At 42.9% G+C, this 26,479-nt stretch overlaps 1 protein-coding gene across 6 annotated transcripts in view; it reads right to left on the bottom strand.

Annotated features, from left to right (window-relative positions):
* smoc1 (SPARC related modular calcium binding 1) overlaps positions 1 to 26,479 on the bottom strand; it is a 206,994-nt gene that overhangs the window by 124,465 nt on the left and 56,050 nt on the right. For 5 of the 6 annotated variants that reach the window (XM_041847373.1, XM_041847377.1, XM_041847376.1 and 2 more), the window contains exons 6-8: positions 18,392 to 18,439; positions 15,528 to 15,617; positions 14,416 to 14,496 (exon numbers count right to left, since the gene is read on the bottom strand). In XM_041847373.1, coding sequence (XP_041703307.1) covers positions 14,416 to 14,496; positions 15,528 to 15,617; positions 18,392 to 18,439 — 219 coding nt within the window. The remainder of the gene's footprint in view (positions 1 to 14,415; positions 14,497 to 15,527; positions 15,618 to 18,391; positions 18,440 to 26,479) is intronic. The other variant, XM_041847378.1, reaches the window with a different exon arrangement.

Genomic DNA, 26,479 nt, shown 5'->3' with positions numbered 1-26,479 from the left:
GCAGTAGTATTATAGAGAGACCAGAATATATTAGCTGATCTGGCAGTAGTATTATAGAGACCAGAATATATTAGCTGATCTGGCAGTAGTATTATAGAGAGACCAGAATATATTAGCTGATCTAGCAGTAGTATTATAGAGGGATCAGAATATATTAGCTGATCTGGCAGTAGTATTATAAAGGCCAGAATATATTAGCTGATCTGGCAGTAGTATTATAGAGAGACCAGAATATATTAGCTGATCTGGCAGTAGTATTATAGAGAGATCAGAATATATTAGCTGATCTGGCAGTAGTATTATAGAGAGACCAGAATATACACTGCTCAAAAAAATAAAGGGAACACTTAAACAACACAATGTAACTCCAAGTCAATCACACTTCTGTGAAATCAAACTGTCCACTTAGGAAGCAACACTGATTGACAATACATTTCACATGCTGTTGTGCAAATGGAATAGAGGTGGAAATTATAGGCAATTAGCAAGACACCCCCAATAAAGGAGTGGTTCTGCAGGTGGTGACCACAGACCACTTCTCAGTTCCTATGCTTCCTGGCTGATGTTTTGGTCACTTTTGAATGCTGGCGGTGCTTTCACTCTAGTGGTAGCATGAGACGGAGTCTACAACCCACACAAGTGGCTCAGGTAGTGCAGCTCATCCAGGATGGTACATCAATGCGAGCTGTGGCAAGAAGGTTTGCTGTGTCTGTCAGCGTAGTGTCCAGAGCATGGAGGCGCTACCAGGAGACAGGCCAGTACATCAGGAGACGTGGAGGAGGCCGTAGGAGGGCAACAACCCAGCAGCAGGACCGCTACCTCCGCCTTTGTGTAAGGAGGAGCAGGAGGAGCACTGCCAGAGCCCTGCAAAATGACCTCCAGCAGGCCACAAATGTGCATGTGTCTGCTCAAACGGTCAGAAACAGACTCCATGAGGGTGGTATGAGGGCCCGACGTCCACAGGTGGGGGTTGTGCTTACAGCCCAACACCGTGCAGGACGTTGGCATTTGCGAGAGAACACCAAGATTGGCAAATTCGCCACTGGCGCCCTGTGCTCTTCACAGATGAAAGCAGGTTCACACTGAGCACATGTGACAGACGTGGACAGAGACCGGTTTGGCGGTGGGTCAGTCATGGTATGGGGTGGCATTTCTTTGGGGGGCCGCACAGCCCTCCATGTGATCGCCAGAGGTAGCCTGACTGCCATTAGGTACCGAGATGAGATCCTCAGACCCCTTGTGAGACTATATGCTGGTACGGTTGGCCCTGGGTTCCTCCTAATGCAAGACAATGCTAGACCTCATGTGGCTGGAGTGTGTCAGCAGTTCCTGCAAGAGGAAGGCAGTGATGCTATGGACCGCCCGTTCCCCAGACCTGAATCCAATTGAGCACATCTGGGACATCATGTCTCGCTCCATCCACCAACGCCACATTGCACCACAGACTGTCCAAGAGTTGGCGGATGCTTTAGTCCAGGTCTGGGAGGAGATCCCTCAGGAGACCATCCGCCACCTCATCAGGAGCATGCCCAGGCGTTGTAGGGAGGTCATACAGGCACGTGGAGGCCACACACACTACTGAGCCTCATTTTGACTTGTTTTAAGGACATTACATCAAAGTTGGATCAGCCTGTAGTGTGGTTTTCCACTTTAATTTTGAGTATGACTCCAAATCCAGACCTCCATGGGTTGATACATTTGATTTCCATTGATATAATTTTTGTGTGATTTTGTTGTCAGCACATTCAACTATGTAAAGAAAAAAGTATTTAATAAGATTATTTCATTCATTCAGATCGAGGATGTGTTATTTTAGTGTTCCCTTAATTTTTTTGAGCAGTGTATTAGCTGATCTGGCAGTAGTATTATAGAGAGACCAGAATATATTAGCTGATCTGGCAGTAGTATTATAGAGAGACCAGAATATATTAGCTGATCTGGCAGTAGTACTATAGAGAGATCAGAATATATTAGCTGATCTGGCAGTAGTATTATAGAGAAATCAGAATATATTAGCTGATCTGGCAGTAGTATTATAGAGAGACCAGAATATACACTGCTCAAAAAAATAAAGGGAACACTTAAACAACACAATGTAACTCCAAGTCAATCACACTTCTGTGAAATCAAACTGTCCACTTAGGAAGCAACACTGATTGACAATACATTTCACATGCTGTTGTGCAAATGGAATAGAGGTGGAAATTATAGGCAATTAGCAAGACACCCCCAATAAAGGAGTGGTTCTGCAGGTGGTGACCACAGACCACTTCTCAGTTCCTATGCTTCCTGGCTGATGTTTTGGTCACTTTTGAATGCTGGCGGTGCTTTCACTCTAGTGGTAGCATGAGACGGAGTCTACAACCCACACAAGTGGCTCAGGTAGTGCAGCTCATCCAGGATGGTACATCAATGCGAGCTGTGGCAAGAAGGTTTGCTGTGTCTGTCAGCGTAGTGTCCAGAGCATGGAGGCGCTACCAGGAGACAGGCCAGTACATCAGGAGACGTGGAGGAGGCCGTAGGAGGGCAACAACCCAGCAGCAGGACCGCTACCTCCGCCTTTGTGTAAGGAGGAGCAGGAGGAGCACTGCCAGAGCCCTGCAAAATGACCTCCAGCAGGCCACAAATGTGCATGTGTCTGCTCAAACGGTCAGAAACAGACTCCATGAGGGTGGTATGAGGGCCCGACGTCCACAGGTGGGGGTTGTGCTTACAGCCCAACACCGTGCAGGACGTTTGGCATTTGCGAGAGAACACCAAGATTGGCAAATTCGCCACTGGCGCCCTGTGCTCTTCACAGATGAAAGCAGGTTCACACTGAGCACATGTGACAGACGTGACAGAGACCGGTTTGGCGGTGGGTCAGTCATGGTATGGGGTGGCATTTCTTTGGGGGGCCGCACAGCCCTCCATGTGATCGCCAGAGGTAGCCTGACTGCCATTAGGTACCGAGATGAGATCCTCAGACCCCTTGTGAGACCATATGCTGGTACGGTTGGCCCTGGGTTCCTCCTAATGCAAGACAATGCTAGACCTCATGTGGCTGGAGTGTGTCAGCAGTTCCTGCAAGAGGAAGGCAGTGATGCTATGGACCGCCCGTTCCCCAGACCTGAATCCAATTGAGCACATCTGGGACATCATGTCTCGCTCCATCCACCAACGCCACGTTGCACCACAGACTGTCCAGGAGTTGGCGGATGCTTTAGTCCAGGTCTGGGAGGAGATCCCTCAGGAGACCATCCGCCACCTCATCAGGAGCATGCCCAGGCGTTGTAGGGAGGTCATACAGGCACGTGGAGGCCACACACACTACTGAGCCTCATTTTGACTTGTTTTAAGGACATTACATCAAAGTTGGATCAGCCTGTAGTGTGGTTTTCCACTTTAATTTTGAGTATGACTCCAAATCCAGACCTCCATGGGTTGATAAATTTGATTTCCATTGATATAATTTTTGTGTGATTTTGTTGTCAGCACATTCAACTATGTAAAGAAAAAAGTATTTAATAAGATTATTTCATTCATTCAGATCGAGGATGTGTTATTTTAGTGTTCCCTTAATTTTTTTGAGCAGTGTATTAGCTGATCTGGCAGTAGTATTATAGAGAGACCAGAATATATTAGCTGATCTGGCAGTAGTATTATAGAGAGACCAGAATATATTAGCAGATCTGGCAGTAGTATTATAGAGAGACCAGAATATATTAGCTGATCTGGCAGTAGTACTATAGAGAGATCAGAATATATTAGCTGATCTGGCAGTAGTATTATAGAGAAATCAGAATATATTAGCTGATCTGGCAGTAGTATTATAGAGAGACCAGAATATATTAGCTGATCTGGCAGTAGTATTATAGAGAGATCAGAATATATTAGCTGATCTGGCAGTAGTATTATAAAGAGATCAGAATATATTAGCTGATCTGGCAGTAGTATTATAGAGAGACCAGAATATATTAGCTGATCTGGCAGTAGTATTATAGAGAGACCAGAATATATTAGCTGATCTGGCAGTAGTATTATAGAGAGATCAGAATATATTAGCTGATCTGGCAGTAGTATTATAGAGAGATCAGAATATGTTAGCTGATCTGGCAGTAGTATTATAGAGAGACCAGAATATATTAGCTGATCTGGCAGTAGTATTATAGAGAGACCAGAATATATTAGCTGATCTGGCAGTAGTATTATAGAGACACCAGAATATATTAGCTGATCTGGCAGTAGTATTATAGAGAGACCAGAATATATTAGCTGATCTGGCAGTAGTATTATAGAGAGATCAGAATATATTAGCTGATCTGGCAGTAGTACTATAGAGAGACCATAATATATTAGCTGATCTGGCAGTAGTATTATAGAGAGACCAGAATATATTAGCTGACCTGGCAGTAGTATTATAGAGAGACCAGAATATATTAGCTGATCTGGCAGTAGTATTATAGAGACACCAGAATATATTAGCTGATCTGGCAGTAGTATTATAGAGAGACCAGAATATATTAGCTGATCTGGCAGTAGTATTATAGAGACACCAGAATATATTAGCTGATCTGGCAGTAGTATTATAGAGAGACCAGAATATATTAGCTGATCTGGCAGTAGTATTATAGAGAGATCAGAATATATTAGCTGATCTGGCAGTAGTACTATAGAGAGACCAGAATATATTAGCTGATCTGGCAGTAGTATTATAGAGAGACCAGAATATATTAGCTGACCTGGCAGTAGTATTATAGAGAGACCAGAATATATTAGCTGATCTGGCAGTAGTATTATAGAGACACCAGAATATATTAGCTGATCTGGCAGTAGTATTATAGAGAGACCAGAATATATTAGCTGATCTGGCAGTAGTATTATAGAGAGATCAGAATATATTAGCTGATCTGGCAGTAGTATTATAGAGAGACCAGAATATATTAGCTGATCTGGCAGTAGTATTATAGAGAGATCAGAATATATTAGCTGATCTGGCAGTAGTATTATAGAGAGACTAGAATATATTAGCTGATCTGGCAGTAGTATTATAGAGAGACCAGAATATATTAGCTGATCTGGCAGTAGTATTATAGAGACCAGAATATATTAGCTGATCTGGCAGTAGTATTATAGAGAGATCAGAATATATTAGCTGATCTGGCAGTAGTATTATAGAGAGCAGTTGCGGTTGGTGCCGTTTAAGATGAGGGAGTACAACAAAAAAATTATGAGCAAGGCCTTATTTCTTTTACAGCATATTGGATGACTGTCATTCATATTCCATTCACCCAGATCAATGTAACATCAATAGGTTTAGGCTACTACATGATGCTAAAATGTTCCCTATACCCATCATGAGGTTGCTACAACCTAGCCTATGAATGAAAGTTTACAACATTGGTGCACAAAGGTCGAGAGACAAATTTGATGTGACAGACAGTGATACATTCAATACCGCCTTGCAACCTCTTGCCTGCGTCTAGCTGATATTGGATGTAATAATTAGTCCAACAGTTGTAAACGAGAGTCTCTTTTGGACAAATTCAGGTATGTTTATCCCCGTTTTGTTCCATTTGCTTCCGTTTAAGAAACGTTTTTCAACAGAATGGGCGGAATGAATACACCCCTGATCACGTGTAAACACAGTTAACTTTCATAGCAGCCACGTTGGAATTCCTACTCACATCTATGCGCTCTACTCCTCTCACCTCTTCCCTTCTCTTGTGGACTTCAATGCACAACACATCAGCTGGATGTGACCAGGCGAAAAAACCTTTCCAAGCCAAACCATGTCATAACCGCTACACACAGCCTACATCGTTGTCCCCATATTAGCTAAAGTAACATCATAGTCAACATAGCTAATAGAACTAACGCGTTAGTAAACCCGCTACAATCATGCAGTAACGTTACAGAGTACAGTCAGTAAGCAGTTACACCAGCGAGCCCCGGTGGCAATAAATTAGTAATACCAAAAGCTTACCTTGACTTGGAAGAGTTCCAGTGTTGTGTTGGAAAGTCATAGCCAGCTAGCTAACATAGCATCCCTCTCTGTTTGAGCAGGGTGTTTCAGTAGGCTAAACTAAGTAAGTGAAACTGAAGAAAAAAATGACGAACTCTCTCTCTCTCTCTCTCTATTTCTCTCTTGCTTCTCCTTAATGTTGGAAGAAATTAATTTGTTCAGAACTGTTCAACTATTGTCTTTTACATATAAATAAATATGCCATTTAGCAGACGCTTTTATCCAAAGCGACTTACAGTCATGCGTGCAACATTTTCTTTTTTCTCTTTCTCTCTCTTTGAGTCAACTACTCACCATATTGTATGCACTGCAGTGCTAGCTAGCTGTAGCTTATGCTTTCAGTACTATATTAATTCTCTGATCCTTTATTGGGTGGACAACATGTCAGTTCATGCTGCAAGAGCTCTGATAGGCTGGAGGTCGTCCTCTGGAAGTTGTCATAATTACTGTGTAAGTCTATGGAAGTGGGTGAGAACCACGAGCCTCCTAGGTTTTGTATTGAAGTCAATGTACCCAGAGGAGGACGGAAGCTAGCTGTCCTCCGGGTACACCATGATGCTACCCCAGAGAGTGCTGTTGAGGCTACTGTAGACCTTCTTTGCAAAATAGTGTGTTTTCATCAATTATTTGGTGACGTGAGTATATTTAGTATATTTCTATCTAAAAACAATAACTTTTGTAATGTTTTACAATTTTCATTTCCATGAAATTCACTGAGGACAATGGTCCTCCCCTTCCTCATCTGAGGAGCCTCCACTGATAGAGAGACCAGAATATATTAGCTGATCTGGCTGTAGTATTATAGAGAGATCAGAATATATTAGCTGATCTGGCTGTAGTATTATAGAGAGATCAGAATATATTAGCTGATCTGGCAGTAATATTATAGAGAGACCAGAATATATTAGCTGATCTGGCAGTAGTATTATAGAGATCAGAATATATTAGCTGATCTGGAAGTAGTATTATAGAGAGATCAGAATATATTAGCTGATCTGGCAGTAGTATTATAGAGAGATCAGAATATATTAGCTGATCTGGCAGTAGTATTATAGAGAGATCAGAATATATTAGCTGATCTGGCAGTAGTATTATAGAGAGACCAGAATATATTAGCTGATCTGGCTGTAGTATTATAGAGAGATCAGAATATATTAGCTGATCTGGCAGTAGTATTATAGAGAGACCAGAATATACAGTGAGGGAAAATAGTATTTGATCCCCTGCTCATTTTGTACGTTTGCCCACTGACAAAGACATGATCAGTCTATAATTTTAATGGTAGGTTTATTTGAACAGTGAGAGACAGAATAACAACAAAGAAATCCAGAAAAATGCATGTCAAAAAATTTTATACATTGATTTGCATTTTAATGAGGGAAATAAGTATTTGACCCCTCTGCAAAACATGACTTAGTACCTGGTGGCAAAACCCTTGTTGGCAATCACAGAGGTCAGACGTTTCTTGTAGTTGGCCACCAGGTTTGCACACATCTCAGGAGGGATTATGTCCCACTCCTCTTTGCAGATCTTCTCCAAGTCATTAAAGTTTCGAGCCTGACGTTTGGCAATTCGAACCTTCAGCTCCCTCCACAGATTTTCTAAGGGATTAAGGTTTGGAGACTGGCTAAGCCACTCCAGGACCTTAATGTGGTTCTTCTTGAGCCACTCCTTTGTTGCCTTGGCCGTGTGTTTTGGGTTATTGTCATGCTGGAATACCCATCCACGACCCATTTTCAATGCCCTGGCTGAGGGAAGGAGGTTCTCACCCAAGATTTGACAGTACATGGCCCCGTCCATCGTCCCTTTGATGCGGTGAAGTTGTCCTGTCCCCTTAGCAGAAAAACACCCCCAAAGCATAATGTTTCCACCTCCATGTTTGACGGTGGGGATGGTGTTCTTGGGGTCATAGGCAGCATTCCTCCTCCTCCAAACACGGCGAGTTGAGTTGATGCCAAAGAGCTCCATTTTGGTCTCATCTGACCACAACACTTTCACCCAGTTCTCCTCTGAATCATTCAGATGTTCATTGGTTAACTTCAGACGGCCCTGTATATGTGCTTTCTTGAGCAGGGGGACCTTGCGGGCGCTGCAGGATTTCAGTCCTTCACGGCATCGTGTGTTACCAATTGTTTTCTTGGTGACTATGGTCCCAGCTGCCTTGAGATCATTGACAAGATCCTCCTGTGTAGTTCTGGGCTGATTCCTCACCGTTCTCATGATCATTGCAACTCCACGAGGTGAGATCTTGCATGGAGCCCCAGTCCGAGGAAGATTGACAGTTCTTTTGTGTTTCTTCCATTTGCGAATAATCGCACCAACTGTTGTCACCTTCTCACCAAGCTGCTTGGCGATGGTCTTGTAGCCCATTCCAGCCTTGTGTAGGTCTACAATCTTGTCCCTGACATCCTTGGAGAGCTCTTTGGTCTTGGCCATGGTGGAGAGTTTGGAATCTGATTGATTGATTGCTTCTGTGGACAGGTGTCTTTTATACAGGTAACAAACTGAGATTAGGAGCACTCCCTTTAAGAGTGTGCTCCTAATCTCAGCTCGTTACCTGTATAATAGACACCTGGGAACCAGAAATCTTTCTGATTGAGAGGGGGTCAAATACTTATTTCCCCCATTAAAATGGTAATCAATTTATAACATTGCGTTTTTCTGGATTTTTTTTTTGTTATTCTGTCTCTCACTGTTCAGATAAACCTACCATTAAAATTATAGATTGATTATTTCTTTGTCAGTGGGCAAACGTACAAAATCAGCAGGGGATCAAATACTTTTTTCCCTCACTGTATTAGCTGATCTGGCAGTAGTATTATAGAGAGACCAGAATATATTAGCTGATCTGGCAGTAGTATTATAGAGAGACCAGAATATATTAGCTGATCTGGCAGTAGTATTATAGAGAGATCAGAATATATTAGCTGATCTGGCAGTAGTATTATAGAGAGATCAGAATATATTAGCTGATCTGGCAGTAGTAAAATAGAGAGACCAGAATATATTAGCTGATCTGGCAGTAGTATTATAGAGACCAGAATATATTAGCTGATCTGGCAGTAGTATTATAGAGAGATCAGAATATATTAGCTGATCTGGCAGTAGTATTATAGAGAGATCAGAATATATTAGCTGATCTGGCAGTAGTAAAATAGAGAGACCAGAATATATTAGCTGATCTGGCAGTAGTATTATAGAGACCAGAATATATTAGCTGATCTGGCAGTAGTATTATAGAGAGACCAGAATATATTAGCTGATCTGGCAGTAGTATTATAGAGAGACCAGAATATATTAGCTGATCTGGCAGTAGTATTATAGAGGCCAGAATATATTAGCTGATCTGGCAGTAGTATTATAGAGACCAGAATATATTAGCTGATCTGGCAGTAGTATTATAAAGAGATCAGAATATATTAGCTGATCTGGCAGTAGTATTATAGAGAGATCAGAATATATTAGCTGATCTGGCAGTAGTATTATAGAGAGATCAGAATATATTAGCTGATCTGGCAGTAGTATTATAGAGACCAGAATATATTAGCTGATCTGGCTGTAGTATTATAGAGAGATCAGAATATATTAGCTGATCTGGCAGTAGTATTATAAAGAGATCAGAATATATTAGCTGATCTGGCAGTAGTATTATAGAGAGATCAGAATATATTAGCTGATCTGGCAGTAGTATTATAGAGAGATCAGAATATATTAGCTGATCTGGCAGTAGTATTATAGAGAGACCAGAATATATTAGCTGATCTGGCAGTAGTATTATAGAGAGATCAGAATATATTAGCTGATCTGGCAGTAGTATTATAGAGAGATCAGAATATATTAGCTGATCTGGCAGTAGTATTATAGAGACCAGAATATATTAGCTGATCTGGCAGTAGTATTATAGAGAGATCAGAATATATTAGCTGATCTGGCAGTAGTATTATAGAGAGACCAGAATATATTAGCTGATCTGGCAGTAGTATTATAGAGAGATCAGAATATATTAGCTGATCTGGCAGTAGTATTATAGAGAGACCAGAATATACAGTGAGCGAAAATAGTATTTGATCCCCTGCTGATTTTGTACGTTTGCCCACTGACAAAGACATGATCAGTCTATAATTTTAATGGTAGGTTTATTTGAACAGTGAGAGACAGAATAACAACAAAGAAATCCAGAAAAATGCATGTCAAAAATGTTATAAATGTATTTGCATTTTAATGAGGGAAATAAGTATTTGACCCCTCTGCAAAACATGACTTAGTACCTGGTGGCAAAACCCTTGTTGGCAATCACAGAGGTCAGACGTTTCTTGTAGTTGGCCACCAGGTTTGCACACATCTCAGGAGGGATTATGTCCCACTCCTCTTTGCAGATCTTCTCCAAGTCATTAAAGTTTCGAGCCTGACGTTTGGCAATTCGAACCTTCAGCTCCCTCCACAGATTTTCTATGGGATTAAGGTTTGGAGACTGGCTAAGCCACTCCAGGACCTTAATGTGGTTCTTCTTGAGCCACTCCTTTGTTGCCTTGGCCGTGTGTTTTGGGTTATTGTCATGCTGGAATACCCATCCACGACCCATTTTCAATGCCCTGGCTGAGGGAAGGAGGTTCTCACCCAAGATTTGACAGTACATGGCCCCGTCCATCGTCCCTTTGATGCGGTGAAGTTGTCCTGTCCCCTTAGCAGAAAAACACCCCCAAAGCATAATGTTTCCACCTCCATGTTTGACCGCGGGGATGGTGTTCTTGGGGTCATAGGCAGCATTCCTCCTCCTCCAAACACGGCGAGTTGAGTTGATGCCAAAGAGCTCCATTTTGGTCTCATCTGACCACAACACTTTCACCCAGTTCTCCTTTGAATCATTCAGATGTTCATTGGCAAACTTCAGACGGCCCTGTATATGTGCTTTCTTGAGCAGGGGGACCTTGCGGGCGCTGCAGAATTTCAGTCCTTCACGGCGTCGTGTGTTACCAATTGTTTTCTTGGTGACTATGGTCCCAGCTGCCTTGAGATCATTGACAAGATCCTCCTGTGTAGTTCTGGGCTGATTCCTCCCCGTTCTCATGATCATTGCAACTCCACGAGGTGAGATCTTGCATGGAGCCCCAGTCCGAGGGAGATTGACAGTTCTTTTGTGTTTCTTCCATTTGCGAATAATCGCACCAACTGTTGTCACCTTCTCACCAAGCTGCTTGGCGATGGTCTTGTAGCCCATTCCAGCCTTGTGTAGGTCTACAATCTTGTCCCTGACATCCTTGGAGAGCTCTTTGGTCTTGGCCATGGTGGAGAGTTTGGAATCTGATTGATTGATTGCTTCTGTGGACAGGTGTCTTTTATACAGGTAACAAACTGAGATTAGGAGCACTCACTTTAAGAGTGTGCTCCTAATCTCAGCTCATTACCTGTATAAAAGACACCTGGGAACCAGAAATCTTTCTGATTAAAAGGGGGTCAAATACTTATTTCCCCCATTAAAATGCTAATCAATTTATAACATTGCGTTTTTCTGGATTTTTTTTTTGTTATTCTGTCTCTCACTGTTCAGATAAACCTACCATTAAAATTATAGATTGATAATTTCTTTGTCAGTGGGCAAACGTACAAAATCAGCAGGGGATCAAATACTTTTTTCCCTCACTGTATTAGCTGATCTGGCAGTAGTATTATAGAGAGACCAGAATATATTAACTGATCTGGCAGTAGTATTATAGAGAGATCAGAATATATTAGCTGATCTGGCAGTAGTATTATAGAGAGATCAGAATATATTAGCTGATCTGGCAGTAGTATTATAGAGAGATCAGAATATATTAGCTGATCTGGCAGTAGTATTATAGAGAGATCAGAATATATTAGCTGATCTGGCAGCAGTATTATAGAGAGATCAGAATATATTAGCTGATCTGGCAGTAGTATTATAGAGAGACCAGAATATATTAGCTGATCTGGCAGTAGTAAAATAGAGAGACCAGAATATATTAGCTGATCTGTCAGTAGTATTATAGAGACCAGAATATATTAGCTGATCTGGCAGTAGTATTATAGAGAGACCAGAATATATTAGCTGATCTGGCAGTAGTATTATAGAGAGACCAGAATATATTAGCTGATCTGGCAGTAGTATTATAGAGAGACCAGAATATATTAACTGATCTGGAAGTAGTATTATAGAGAGACCAGAATATATTAGCTGATCTGGCAGTAGTATTATAGAGAGACCAGAATATATTAGCTGATCTGGCAGTAGTATTATAGAGAGACCAGAATATATTAGCTGATCTGGCAGTAGTATTATAGAGAGACCAGAATATATTAGCTGATCTGGCAGTAGTATTATAGAGAGACCAGAATATATTAGCTGATCTGGCAGTAGTATTATAGAGAGACCAGAATATATTAGCTGATCTGGCAGTAGTATTATAGAGAGACCAGAATATATTAGCTGATCTGGCAGTAGTATTATAGAGAGACCAGAATATATTAACTGATCTGGAAGTAGTATTATAGAGAGACCAGAATATATTAGCTGATCTGGCAGTAGTATTATAGAGAGACCAGAATATATTAGCTGATCTGGCAGTAGTATTATAGAGAGACCAGAATATATTAACTGATCTGGAAGTAGTATTATAGAGAGACCAGAATATATTAGCTGATCTGGCAGTAGTATTATAGAGAGACCAGAATATATTAGCTGATCTGGCAGTAGTATTATAGAGAGATCAGAATATATTAGCTGATATGGCAGTAGTATTATAGAGAGATCAGAATATATTAGCTGATCTGGCAGTAGTATTATAGAGAGATCAGAATATATTAGCTGATCTGGCAGTAGTATTATAGAGAACAGAATATATTAGCTGATCTGGCAGTAGTATTATAGAGAGACCAGAATATATTAACTGATCTGGAAGTAGTATTATAGAGAGACCAGAATATATTAGCTGATCTGGCAGTAGTATTATAGAGAACAGAATATATTAGCTGATCTGGCAGTAGTATTATAGAGAGACCAGAATATATTAGCTGATCTGGTAGTAGTATTATAGAGACCAGAATATATTAGCTGATCTGGCAGTAGTATTATAGAGAGACCAGAATATATTAGCTGATCTGGCAGTAGTATTATAGAAACCATAATATATTAGCTGATCTGGCAGTAGTATTATAGAGAGATCAGAATATATTAGCTGATCTGGCAGTAGTATTATATAGAGACCAGAATATATTAGCTGATCTGGCAGTACTATTATAGAGAAATCAGAATATATTAGATGATCTGGCAGTAGTATTATAGAGAGATCAGAATATATTAGCTGATCTGGCAGTAGTATTATAGAGAGACCAGAATATATTAGCTGATCTGGCAGTAGTATTATAGAGAGACCAGAATATATTAGCTGATCTGGCAGTAGTATTATAGAGAGACCAGAATATATTAGCTGATCTGGCAGTAGTATTATAGAGAGACCAGAATATATTAGATGATCTGGCAGTAGTATTATAGAGATCAGAATATATTAGCTGATCTGGCAGTAGTATTATAGAGAGATCAGAATATATTAGCTGATCTGGCAGTAGTATTATAGAGAGACCAGAATATATTAGCTGATCTAGCAGTAGTATTATAGAGACCAGAATATATTAGCTGATCTGGCAGTAGTATTATAGAGAGATCAGAATATATTAGCTGATCTGGCAGTAGTATTATAGAGAGATCAGAATATATTAGCTGATCTGGCAGTAGTATTATAGAGAGACCAGAATATATTAGCTGCCAGTCTCACACTTGTTGTGGTGATTTATTCTCAAGCCCATAAATCAGCAAGAGTCAAATAAATCCAAAGCACATCTCTTACACATTTTAGAATTTAAAGGGGCAATCTGGGGATTCAAACAACAACAAAGTGGACTTCCTGCCACTTTATTTTGGGTAAACAGCAGAGGGGATAGAGCTGGAGAAATGTAACCACTCTAAAATCAATCCCAGATTGGCCCTTCAGGCCAGTATTCAGCAGTGAGAGTTTGATGGGAAAAGTTAACCATAATAGATCTCCCGAGTGGTGCAGTGGTCTAAGGCACTGCATCGCAGTGCTAGCTGTGCCACTAGAGATCCTGGTTCAAATCCAGGCTCTGTCGTAGCCGGCCGCGACCATGAGGCGACGCACAATTGGTCCAGGGTAGGGGAGGGAATGGCCAGCAGGGGATGTAGCTCAGTTGGTAGAGCATGTCATTTGCAACGCCAGGATTGTGGGTTCGATTCCCACGGGGGGTATTAAAAATTAAAATAATGTATGCACTCACTAACTGTAAGTCACTCTGGATAAGAGCGTCTGCTAAAATGACTAAAAATGTTTAAAAAATCTAATTGTAGATTTGTTAGAAGTCAGATTAAAGACAGCTCTCACCTGGTCTTCTCGTGTTGGAACTGTTCTGCTTGTTCTCCTTATAAACCAGCTGTTTGATCCACAAGGTCGGAGCCGTAATCTCTGCAACGAGACAGGTAGAGAACAGGGATTACAGGTTTAGCAGGATGCAATGTTTTTTGGAACGTTCCCTCTTGGGTTTGAAAAAATGCTGCGCTACAACATATATTACGGGGGGTTGGAGCTGTGGTCTCTGCAACGAGGTAGAGGCAGAACGACAGTATATGATTAGGGATTCTATATGTAATTCTATGATATTATTAACTTACTGTGTCATACATCGACTTAATGGATAGATACGTAGTGAAGGGGAGGAAGAGGAGGAAGAGGAAGATGAAGAGGAGGAAGATGAAGATGAGGAGGAGGATGAGGAGGAAGATGAGGAGGAGGAAGATGAGGAGGAGGAAGAGGAAGAGGAGGAAAATGAGGAGGAGGAAGATGAGGAGGAGGAAGATGATGAGGAAGTTGAGGAAGTGGAGGAGAAAGATGAGGAAGATGAAGATGAGGAGGAGGAAGATAAGGAGGAGGAAGATGAGGAGGAAGAAGAGGAGGAAGAGGATGAGGAAGATGAGGAAGTGGAGGAGGAAGATGAGGAGGAGGAAGAGGAGGAGGAAGAGGAGGAAGATGATGAGGAAGAGGAGAAAGGGGAGGATGAGGAAGAGGAGGAGGAAGATGAGGAAGTGGAGGAGGAATATGAGGCGGAGGAAGAGGAGGAAGGGGAGGAGGAGGAAGAGGAGGAAGTGGAGGAGGAAGATGAGGAGGAGGAAGAGGAGGAGGAAGAAGATGAGGAGGAAGATGAGGAAGAGGATGAGGAATAGGAGGAAGTGGAGGAGGAGGAGGAGGAATATGAGGAGGAGGAGGAAGAGGAGGAAGGGGAGGAGGAGGAAGAGGAGGAAGTGGATGAGGAAGATGAGGAGGAGGATGATGAGGAGGAAGAAGATGAGGAGGAAGATGAGGAGGAAGATGAGGAAGAGGAGGAAGTGGAGGAGGAGGAGGAAGAGAAGGAAGATGATGAGGAAGAGGAGGAAGGGGAGGAGGAGGAAGAGGAGGAGGAAGAGGATGAGGAAGATGAGGAGGAAAAATGAAGGCCCTACCATCCCCATCTGGCAGTACATGGGTCTCCATGGTGGGTGTGGGCTTGGAGCCATCATCTGGGTTCAGAGTGAGAAAGAAACGGAAAGAGACTACCATTATTGAGGTTAATACAATCTACTCTCCAGAACTGTTGAATGGTTGGGATTTGCACATGGCCCGGCCAAGAGCTCAGAAAGGATAGAGAGAGAGAGAGAGAGAGAGAGAGAGAGAGAGAGGAGAGAGAGAGAGAGAGAGAGAGAGAGAAAGAGAGGATAGTAGGAAGGAGGGTCCCCCACATCTCTCACATTCGTACACAAACAGACCACACATTCACTCTCACAAACTCTGTCTCACACACCCACACACACACACACACACACACACACACACACACACACACACACACACACACACACGCGCACACAAACACACACACGTACAGAAGCCTCTATAACCCATCCCCCCCGCCCGTACACTGTTCCACCCGCATCAGAATCAGAGAGAGCAGGTGAAGACTTTACCTCCGCAACCTGCTACCTGTTCTCACAGCTGTCTGTTCTGTGCTGGTATAATCATTAAGGAGAGCCCCGCCCTGGAACAAGAACACCTAGTGACGGTGGCCATATAGTATACTGTAGAAGAGAAACCTGTTAATGTCCTCTTTCGTGGTTAGAGGACCTAAACCTGTGCTAAAATCCTCTTTCTTGCTTAGTGGAGCTAATTTATTTGACCTGAGGACCAGCCTACCGTATACTTACCTAGATGTGGGGCAGGTATCACACTCTCTCCTGTCTCCTTTGGGGCCGTCAAGCAAACCCCAGAGGACCCTGGTTTACTTACTGTTACCAGTCAGGCAATTGGGCGGCGCAGGTAGCGAATCAAGTTGGATTCAAAGGTAACGTGAAGATAACCTCTGAAGGGGACTAATATGGTTGTCAGCTGTCGCTATTGATGTGGGATCCTTTTCTGGCCTGGGAACGGCTAAAAGCCAAAGTCCTGCGGAGTAACTCTAGTCTGTCCTGTTCTGTTGTAACGTGTTGCTAAAACCCAGGAGCTGTCCTGCTGTTGTAACGTGTTGCTAAAACCCAGGAGCTGTCCTGCCCTGTTGTTTTCTGAGGGACTCATGCAAACTGTGTAACATGATCTCCTAAATGTGAGGAAGACCGGCTCCGTCATGCAGGCATACGCCCCCATACTGTCCCCCGCCCCTACTGGTCCCCCACCGCTCCCCACTAGTTCTCCCTCCCACTCCTGCAGTAGGCTGTACAACACCCCTGGGGCTTGCAAATGACAAAAGTCAGACATGTCTGTAGTGAATGTATATATTTCAGGGCTGATATTCCACAGAGGAATGGGGCCTGGGGGCAGGGCCTGAGGAGTCAGCAGAGTGGTCCTGGGTGTTAGCCTTTGGTGTGAGATCAGGCATCTTTTACGTTCAACGCATATGGTGGAGAAGCCTGGAAGGTTAATAATTGTTAACACTTAAAAATGTAAAAACAGCAACTGCAAATACCTTTACCACTTTTAATTGGGTAATTAATATAGTTAACAGAAATGGCAAATCTGTGCCTTGATGAAACTAAGAATCAATGCGGTAATTAATATAGTTAACAGAAATGGCAAATCTGTGCCTTGATGAAACTAAGAATCAATGCGGTAATTAATATATTTAGCAGAATGGCAAATATGTGCCTTGATGAAACTAAGAATCGATGCGGTGAGAGGGGGAGATGTTTGAGTGCAGTGCATGTACACAAATATGGACTTTTCACAGAGAAACGAATTACCCAAACACACACACACACACTATGATAATGGTATTGGGAGGGAATAGCAGCCGTTTTACTGCTCCTGACCAATTGTGTTATTTTGCACGACAACGCCTCTTCTCCCTCAGGAGGCTGAAAAGATTTGGCATGGGGCCCTCAGATCCTCAAAACGTTCTACAGCTCCACCATCGAGAGCATCCTGACTGGCTGCATCACCGCTTGGTATGGCAACTGCTTGGCATCCGCCCGTACGGCGCTACAGAGGGTAGTGCGTACGGCCCACTACATCACTGGGACTGAGCTTCCTGCCATCCAGGACCTCTATACCAGGCGGTGTCAGAGGAAGGCCCTAAAAATTGCCAAAGACTCCAGCCACCCTAGTCATAGAGTGTTCTCTCTGCTACCGCACGGCAAGCGGTACCGGAGCGCCAAGTCTGTGACCAAAAGGCTCCTGAACAGCTTCTATCCCCCAAGCCATAAGATTGCTGAATAGTTAATCAAATGGCCACCTGACTATTTGCATTGACCCCTTTTTTTTTTTTGCACTGGCTCTCTTGCACTGACTATGCACACTCACTGGACTCTACCCACACACTCACACATACCAAACTGACACTCCAACATACACACACACACACACACACACACACACACACACACACACACTACATACGCACACACAAAACACACACAGAAATGCATATTGACGCCACACACACACACACACTCTTCCCATACACTGGTGGAACTCTGTTTATTATCTATCCTGATTGCCTAGTCACTTTTACCCCTACCTACATGTACATATTATCTCAATTACATCAACTACCTGGTACCCCTGCACATTGACTCGGTACCGGTACTCTTTGTATATAGCCTCGTTATTGTTATTTTATTGTGTTACTAGTGTCTTGTTTTTATTTGCAAATTGTTCTTACTTTTTAACTCTGCATTGTAAGTAAGCATTAAAAAATTTAATAAAAAATAAATAAAAAATTTACATTTAATTGTAAAGTCTACACCGGTTGTATTCGGCGCATGTGACAAATAACATTTGATTTGAAAACACACACACACACACACACACACACCACAGCAGGTGGATCTCAGCTCACCTTTTCTCCCGGAACTAGGAGGTCCAGGTGGTTTATCAGTTACTGACCCTTTAAAGAGAAAGCACAACATTTATACACCATCTATTCTACAGGACAGGACAGGACAGGACAGGACAGTACACACACACACACACACACACACACACACACACACACACACACACACACACACACACTCTATTCCACAGGACAGGACAGGACAGTACACACACACACACACACACACACACACACACACACACACACACACACACACACACACACACACACTCTATTCCACAGGACAGACAGACAGTAGAGAAGCCTCGTGTAGACAGACCTTCAGTATAGGAGAGAGAACAGGGTCAGACAGTCCTCACCTCACTAACACCTTTCTAACTGACTAGACGAGATGTGGTTTGGTTACACCTTCTGTAATAGTAATAGCAATCACAACCAAACACGGTGCTCCACGGCCCATGTACCCCATGTAGGCAACAGTCAGACATGAAATAGACTTGTAACAGTGAATATCATTCCTCCTTTCTGAGCATGCAGATAGTCACGGTAGGTTGGCATGCACGGGTTCAGAGGGCATTGGCAGAATTCAGAATTAATTAACAACAGTCCGACCAATTAGAATTTAAATAAGAGGGAAAAGAGTTTAAATTGAATGAATGAATGGATGAATGAATGGAGTGAAGGCGAATTGGAAGTAAAGTTACTACCTGACAACTTGTCACTTGTCCCAGCATTAGTTCCCATAAATTCACGGAAGTTTCCTGCAAACGTATGATGATGTAAGATGGTTGACAGGTGACAGAGATAGAACGGGGTAGAAGGCGCTGGAGACGGCTGAGTTGGGCGGGGGGTTATGTTTCAGGTGCCATCTAGAACCCAAAAAGGGTTCTTCGGCTGCCCCCCATAGGAGAACCCCTTTGAAAACCCCTTTTTGGTTACAGGTAGAACCCTTTTGGTCCCACCTGGAACCCAAAAGGGTTCTCCTATGGTGTCACGACTTCCTCCGAAGCTGCCTCCTCTCCTTGTTCGGGCAGACTTCGGAGTTCGTCGTCACCGGCCTTCTAGCCACTGCCGCTCCTCCTCTCATCATTCCATTTGTTTTGTCTTGTTTATTACACACACCTGGTTCATATCCCCTCATCAGTACCTGTATAAGTGTTCCCTCTGCCCCCTTGTCTTTGTTTGTGATTGTTTATTGTGGAGGAGAGAGAAGCTCGGTGGAGCTCCGTGTATTTTGTATCGCCTGGAATATTCCCTGTGTGTCTTGTATTTTCCAGTGCGCCTGTTTTGCTTTTTTTTTTTTTCTGTTTCTGGAATGTTTTTTGATGCATTACTGCGTAACTCTGTGGTTCATAATAAATCCTGTTATTCTGTGATTTACCCTCCTGTGCCTGACTCCTTCGAAATCTGACTCCACCAAGGGTTCTACCTGGAACCCAAAAGGGTTCTCCTATGGGGACAGCTGAAGAACCTTTTTAGAACCCTTTTTTCTAAGAGTGTACTGCACTTCAGGTTTGGGATTCCTGAGGTTACAGTCCTTCAGAAAGTATTCACACCCCTGGACTTTTTCCGCATTTTGTTGTTACAGCCTGAATTTAAAACCCCATGATGTCAAAGTGGAATTATGTTTTTGGATTTTTCTTTAAAACAAATTAATTAAAAATGAAAAGCTGAAATGTCTTGAGTCAGTAAGTATTCAACCCCTTTGTTATGGCAAGCATAATTAACTTCAGGAGTAAACATTTGCTTAACAAGTCACATAATAAGTTGCATGGACTCACACTGTGTGCAATAATAGTGTTTAACATGATTTTTTAATGACTACCTCATCTCTGTTCCCCACACATACAATTATCTGTAATGTCCCTCAGTTGAGCAGTGAATTTCAAACACAGATTCAACCACAAAGACCAGGGAGGTTTTCCATTGCCTTGCAAAGAAGGGCACCTATTGGTAGATGGGTACAAAATTTAAAAAGTAGACATTGAATATGCCTTTGAGCATGGTGAAGACATTAATTACACTTTGGATGGTGTATCAATACACCCAGTCACTAAAAAGATACAGGCGTCCTTTCCTAACTCAGTTTGCCGGAGTGGAAGAAAACCGCTCAGGGATTTCACCATGAGGCCAATGGTGACTTTAAAACAGTTACAGAGTTTAATGGCTGTGGTAGGAGAAAACTGAGGATGGATCAACAACATTGTAGTCCACAACAGAGGAGGGACCAAGTCACTATTATTAGAGTCACAAGCTAGTCACAAGGTCCGAGTCTCAAGTCAAGTCCAAGTCGTACATTCTAAGAGCAAGTCATGTCGAGTCCCAAGTAGAACGGGTCGAGTCTCGAGTCAAGTCCAAGTCGTACATATTCTAGGAGCAAGTCATGTCGAGTCCCAAGTAGAAAGGGTCGAGTCTCAAGTCAAGTCCAAGTCATACATTCTAAGAGCAAGTCATGTCGAGTCCCAAGTAGAACGGGTCGAGTCTCGAGTCAAGTCCAAGTCGTACATGTTCTAAGAGCAAGTCATGTCGAGTCCCAAGTCATGTAAAAAAAAAAATTATACATGCAATGACTTGTTCAACTCCAAATCTTTGTCTATTTATTGAGCAGACAGCCCTTTCCATTATTTAGTCTACAACACATTTTGATGATGTAATTGTAAAATAGGGCATGAAATCAGCAGAAGGCAGGTTGACGTGCTCAGAGTGTAGATTTATTTGCAGGTCTTGGTGATCCAATGGCGAAAGAGCCATATCATACAAAATATACAAGTAGATTTACCAAATATACACAGGCCATAGCCCAAAAGAAATAGCCTCTGTATCAGGCTTAACCTGTCCTATCTGAACGGACACAGGTAGAGGGCCAAGACTGCACAGCCTCCCCTTGAGAAACCAAATGGAATCTGTCTGACAGGAGCTCAAACAGGCAGGCCTGCGTAATATAACCACTCGGCCCCCAGGACCATACAATTACCCAATTGGCAATTACAACCAACAAACAGGTTCTACAATGTAAAAGGCAATTGAAGTTTGAGTTATTCACTGCGTTAGCACACTCAGCCAACCCTGATATCCTAGCAGTGTCTGAATCCTGTCTTAGGAAGGCCACCAAAAATTCTGAAATTTCCATCCCCAACTAAAACATTTTCCGTCTCGATAGAACTGCCAAAGGGGGTGGGGTTGCAATCTACTGTAGAGATAGCCTGTAGAGCTCTATCGTACTATCCAGGTCTGTGCCCAAACAGTTTGAGCTTCTACTTCTAAAAATCCACCTTTCCAGAAATAAGTCTCTCACTGTTGCCGCTTGCTACAGACCCCCCTCAGCCCCCAGCTGTGCCCTGGACACCATATGTGAACTGATTGCCCCCCATCTATCCTCAGAGTTCGTACTGCTTGGTGACCTAAACTGGGATATGCTTAACACCCCGGCCAACCTACAATCTAAACTAGATGCCCTCAATCTCACACAAATTATCAACGAATCTACCAGGTACAACCCTACATCTGTAAACATGGGCACCCTCATAGATATCATCCTGACAAATTTACCCTCTAAATACACCTCCGCTGTCTTCAACCAGGATCTCAGCGATCACTGCCTTATTGCCTGCGTCCGTAATGGGTCCGCGATCAAACAACCACCCCTCATCACTGTCAAACGCTCCCTAAAACACATTAGCGAGCAGGCCTTTCTAATTGACCTGGCCCGGGTATCCTGGATGGATATTGACCTCATTCCGTCAGTAGAGGATGCCTTGTTGTTCTTTAAAAGTGCTTTCCTCTCAATCTTAAATAAGCATGCCCCATTCAAAAAATTCAGAACTAAGAACAGATATAGCCCCTGGTTCACCCCAGACTTGACTGCCCTTGACCAGCACAAAAACATCCTGTGGCGTACTGCATTAGCATCGAACAGCCCCCGCGATATGCAACTTTTCAGGGAAGTTAGGAACCAATATACACAAGCAGTTAGGAAAGCAAAGGCTAACTTTTTCAAACAGAAATTTGCATCCTGTAGCACTAACTCCAAAAAGTTTTGGGACACTGTAAAGTCCATGGAAAATAAGAGCACTTCCTCCCAGCTGGCCACTGCACTGAGGCTAGGAAACACTGTCGCCACCGATAAATCTACAATGATCGAGAATTTCAACAAGCATTTTGCTACGGCTGGCCATGCTTTCCACCTGGCTACCACTACCCCGGCCACCAGCTCTGCACCCTCCGCTGCAACTTGCCCATGCCCCCCCCCGCTTCTCCTTCACACAAATTTAGACAGCTGATGTTCTGAAAGAGCTAAAAAATCTAGACCCCTACAAATCAGCTGGGCTAGACAATCTGGACCCTTTCTTTCTAAAATTAGCCGCCGAAAATGTCGCAACCCCTATTACTAGCCTGTTCAACCTCTCTTTCGTAACGTCTGAGATCCCCAGAGATTGGAAAGCTGCCGCGGTCATCCCCCTCTTCAAAGGGGGTGACACTCTAGATCCAAACTGTTACAGACCTATATCCATCCTGCCCTGCCTTTCGAAAGTATTTGAAAGCCAAGTTAACAAACAGATCACTAACCATTTAGAATCCCACCGTACCTTCTCCGCTATGCAATCCGGTTTCCGAGCTGGTCATGGGTGCACCTCAGCCATGCTCAAGGTCCTAAACGATATTATAAACGCAATCGATAAAAGACAGTACTGCGCAGCCGTCTTCATCGACCTGGCCAAAGCTTTCGACTCTGTCAACCACCGCATTCTAATTGGCAGACTAAATAGCCTTGGTTTCTCTAATGACTGCCTCGCTTGGTTCACCAACTACTTCTCAGATAGAGTTCAATGTGTCAAAACGGAGGGCCTGTTGTCTGGACCTCTGGCCGTCTCTATGGGCGTGCCACAGGGTTCAATTCTCGGGCCGACTCTATTCTCTGTGTATATCAATGATGTCGCTCTTGCTGCTGGTGACGCTCGGATCCACCTCTATGCGGACGACACCATTTTGTAAACATCTGGCCCTTCATTGGACACTGTGTTAACAAACCTCCAAACGAGCTTCAACGCCATACAACACTCCTTCCGTAGCCTCCAACTGCTCTTAAACACTAGTAAAACTAAATGCATGCTCTTCAATCAAACGCTGCTTGCACCCGCCCACCCGACTAGAATCACTACTCTCGGCGGGTCTGACCTAGAGTATGTGGACAACTACAAATACCTAGGTGTCTGGTTAGACTGTAAACTCTCCTTCCAGACTCACATTAAGCATCTCCAATCAAAAGTTAGATCTAGAATCGGCTTCCTATTTCGCAACAAAGCCTCCTTCACTCATGCTGCCAAACATGCCCTCGTAAAACTGACTATCCTACCGATCCTTGACTTCGGCGATGTCATTTACAAAATAGCCTCCAACACCCTACTCAGCAAATTGGATGTAGTCTATCACAGTGCCATCCGTTTTGTCACCAAAGCCTCATATACTACCCACCATTGTGACCTGTACGCTCTTGTTGGCTGGCCCTCACTACATATTCGTCGCCAAACCCACTGGCTCCAGGTCATCTATAAATCACTGCTAGGCAAATCCCTGTCTTATCTTAGCTCATTGGTCACCATAGCAACACCCACCCGTAGTATGCGCTCCAGCAGGTATATCTCACTGGACATCCCCAAAGCCAACACCTCCTTTGGCCGCCATTCCTTCCAGTTCTCTGCTGCCAATGACTGGAACGAACTGCAAAAATCTCTGAAGCTGGAGACTCTTATCTCCCTCACTAACTTTAAGCGCCAGTTGTCAGAGCAATTTACCGATCACTGCACCTGTACACAGCCTTTCTGAAATTAGCCCACCCAACTACCTCATCCCCATATTGTTATTTATTTTGCTAATTTGCACCCCAGTATCTCTATTTGCACATCATCTTTTGCACATCTATCATTCCAGTGTTAATACCAAATTGTAACTATTTTGCACTATGGCCTACTTACTGCCTTACCTCCATAACTTACTACATTCGCACACACTGTATATATATTTTCTGTTGTATTTTTGACTTTATGTTTTGTTTTACCCCATATGTAACTCTGTGTTGTTGTTTTTATCGCACTGCTTTACTTTATCTTGGCCAGGTCGCAGTTGTAAATGAGAACCTGTTCTCAACTGGCTTACCTGGTTAAATAAAGGTGAAATAAAATAAATAAATACAAATTCCACATCAATTGCTACACTGGTATATTTGTATTAATCAGACTTAAATGATTATTAATTATATTATTAATGATATTTCAACACCCGTCATTCAGGACCTGTTTTGAGCCTCACTTGTTATTTTGTCACATATCAGTTTGCAACAATGTAAAAAATAAAATAATCATTGAGTTAATAAAGCTGCGTACAAACATGGTCTCTGTTTTGCTTTCTTGAGTAAGGCAGCTCCAAAATGCAGGTGTTTCAGCCTAGCTCAGTGCTTTCTGTGGTGGTGGGGCAGCCAGCGGAAAATACAGAGCTTAGGGGTTGGTAATGTTCTCTAGTTGTGCCATGATTGGCTCAGTGTTCTGTCACTCGTGGGGACACTACATCACTGCAAAATCTAAGGGTAGAGCTAGAAAATTCAAGCCCCTTAGGTGCTGCCATAGAGTTACATTTAGAAGTGCCCATCCAAGAAGGCTCAAGGTCATTGCCACAGATAAAATGACGTCAAATCACGTTATATCTACCGTAGCTTTGATTGGACTGATCATGTCAACATCATACTTTCAAAATCTTAGCTAGCAAGCAGTCGTCATCATGAATCAAGTCGACAATCTCCTGGCAAATCCTTTTAAATCCTTGTCATATGAAGAGAAAGTATGAAGAGAAATTTTAGATAAAACGTATCGGTGCTCATCGGCCATTGGACATAAACATTACACAACAAGTTGGAAATCGCCAATTCAAAAAGGAGTGGTTTGGAAGGAATCAGTGGCTAACTGCAAGCTTTGCAAATAAATCACTAGCCTGCTATTCAGCGGAGAGGGTGTGTGGTCCAAGTCTGGGTTTAAAGGTCTCTTTTCCAAGCTTAAAAGGATAAACATTCACATGCAACACCACGGGCCAGAAAAGGTTGAATACATTAGCCATGCTGTCAATCCAAAACAACTGGAAACATGGAACTGGGAAATCTCAGACTTCAGTGAGTTCAAGACAACTGGGAACTCTGAAAAAAAACTAGCTCCGACTGGGAAAATACATTTTGAACGGTCATCCAACTCGGAATTCCAAGTGGGGAACTCGGGCCTCTTTCTAGAGCTCCGACCTGAAGATCACTGACGTCATGTTTCAACCTTATTTTTTCCAGAGTTCCCAGTTGTCTTGAAAAGCACCATAAATCCAGAGAATGCCAGACTTTGATGACAAAGTTTGATGTAAGAACAGCCCATGTTCTGAATTCTGTCGCTGTACATTTCAAAAGTGCTGAACAAATAGTTACATTGACTTCATCCATCATAGCTCGCTCATTAATGTCTTAATCGAAATTACGGATTGCCTCTTATCCGCTCGTCGTCCCCTTATGCCATAGTTTGTACATCTCAATTGTCAGTAGAAACCACATTTGTTTAAGCAAGTCAGTCATATCAGCTATGTTTTTTTTAAAGGCAGTAAATGAGGCTGAATGAACTGTTTCGCTGCCAGACAAGGCTCCACTGATAGCCAGGTGTAGCGGTGGTAAGGATTCACTCCATGGTGCTGAAAAGAAAGCTCTGCTGTTGGGACAGCTTTATGGAGGCCCTAACAGCACCGTTTGTGACCGTTATAGTGCAATTAATGTATTGTTTAGTGTTGTGTTGTGTAGTGTAGTGGCTTGCTGGCATGCATAAAAAAAAGGAAGTTGAGTTCACCCCACCAAGATTTACATGCTAAAATCGCCAGTGTTTCAAAACCATGCATGCATGGAACAATCATTTTCTCTTATTCAGCGTTCTGACTCCAAAGCGTTGTGCCACAAGAGGAGAGGAGAGGAGAGGAGAGGAGAGGAGAGGAGAGGGGAGAGGAGAGGAGAGGAGAGGGAGAGGGAGAGGAGAGGAGAGGAGAGGAGAGGAGAGGAGAGGAGAGGAGAGGGAGAGG

Source organism: Coregonus clupeaformis, chromosome 25, assembly GCF_020615455.1.
Source record: "Coregonus clupeaformis isolate EN_2021a chromosome 25, ASM2061545v1, whole genome shotgun sequence".
Classification (NCBI taxonomy): Eukaryota; Metazoa; Chordata; class Actinopteri; order Salmoniformes; family Salmonidae; genus Coregonus; species Coregonus clupeaformis.
The sequence above is the reverse complement of the archived record's forward strand: the minus strand, read 5'-3'. Positions and strand labels throughout refer to the sequence as shown.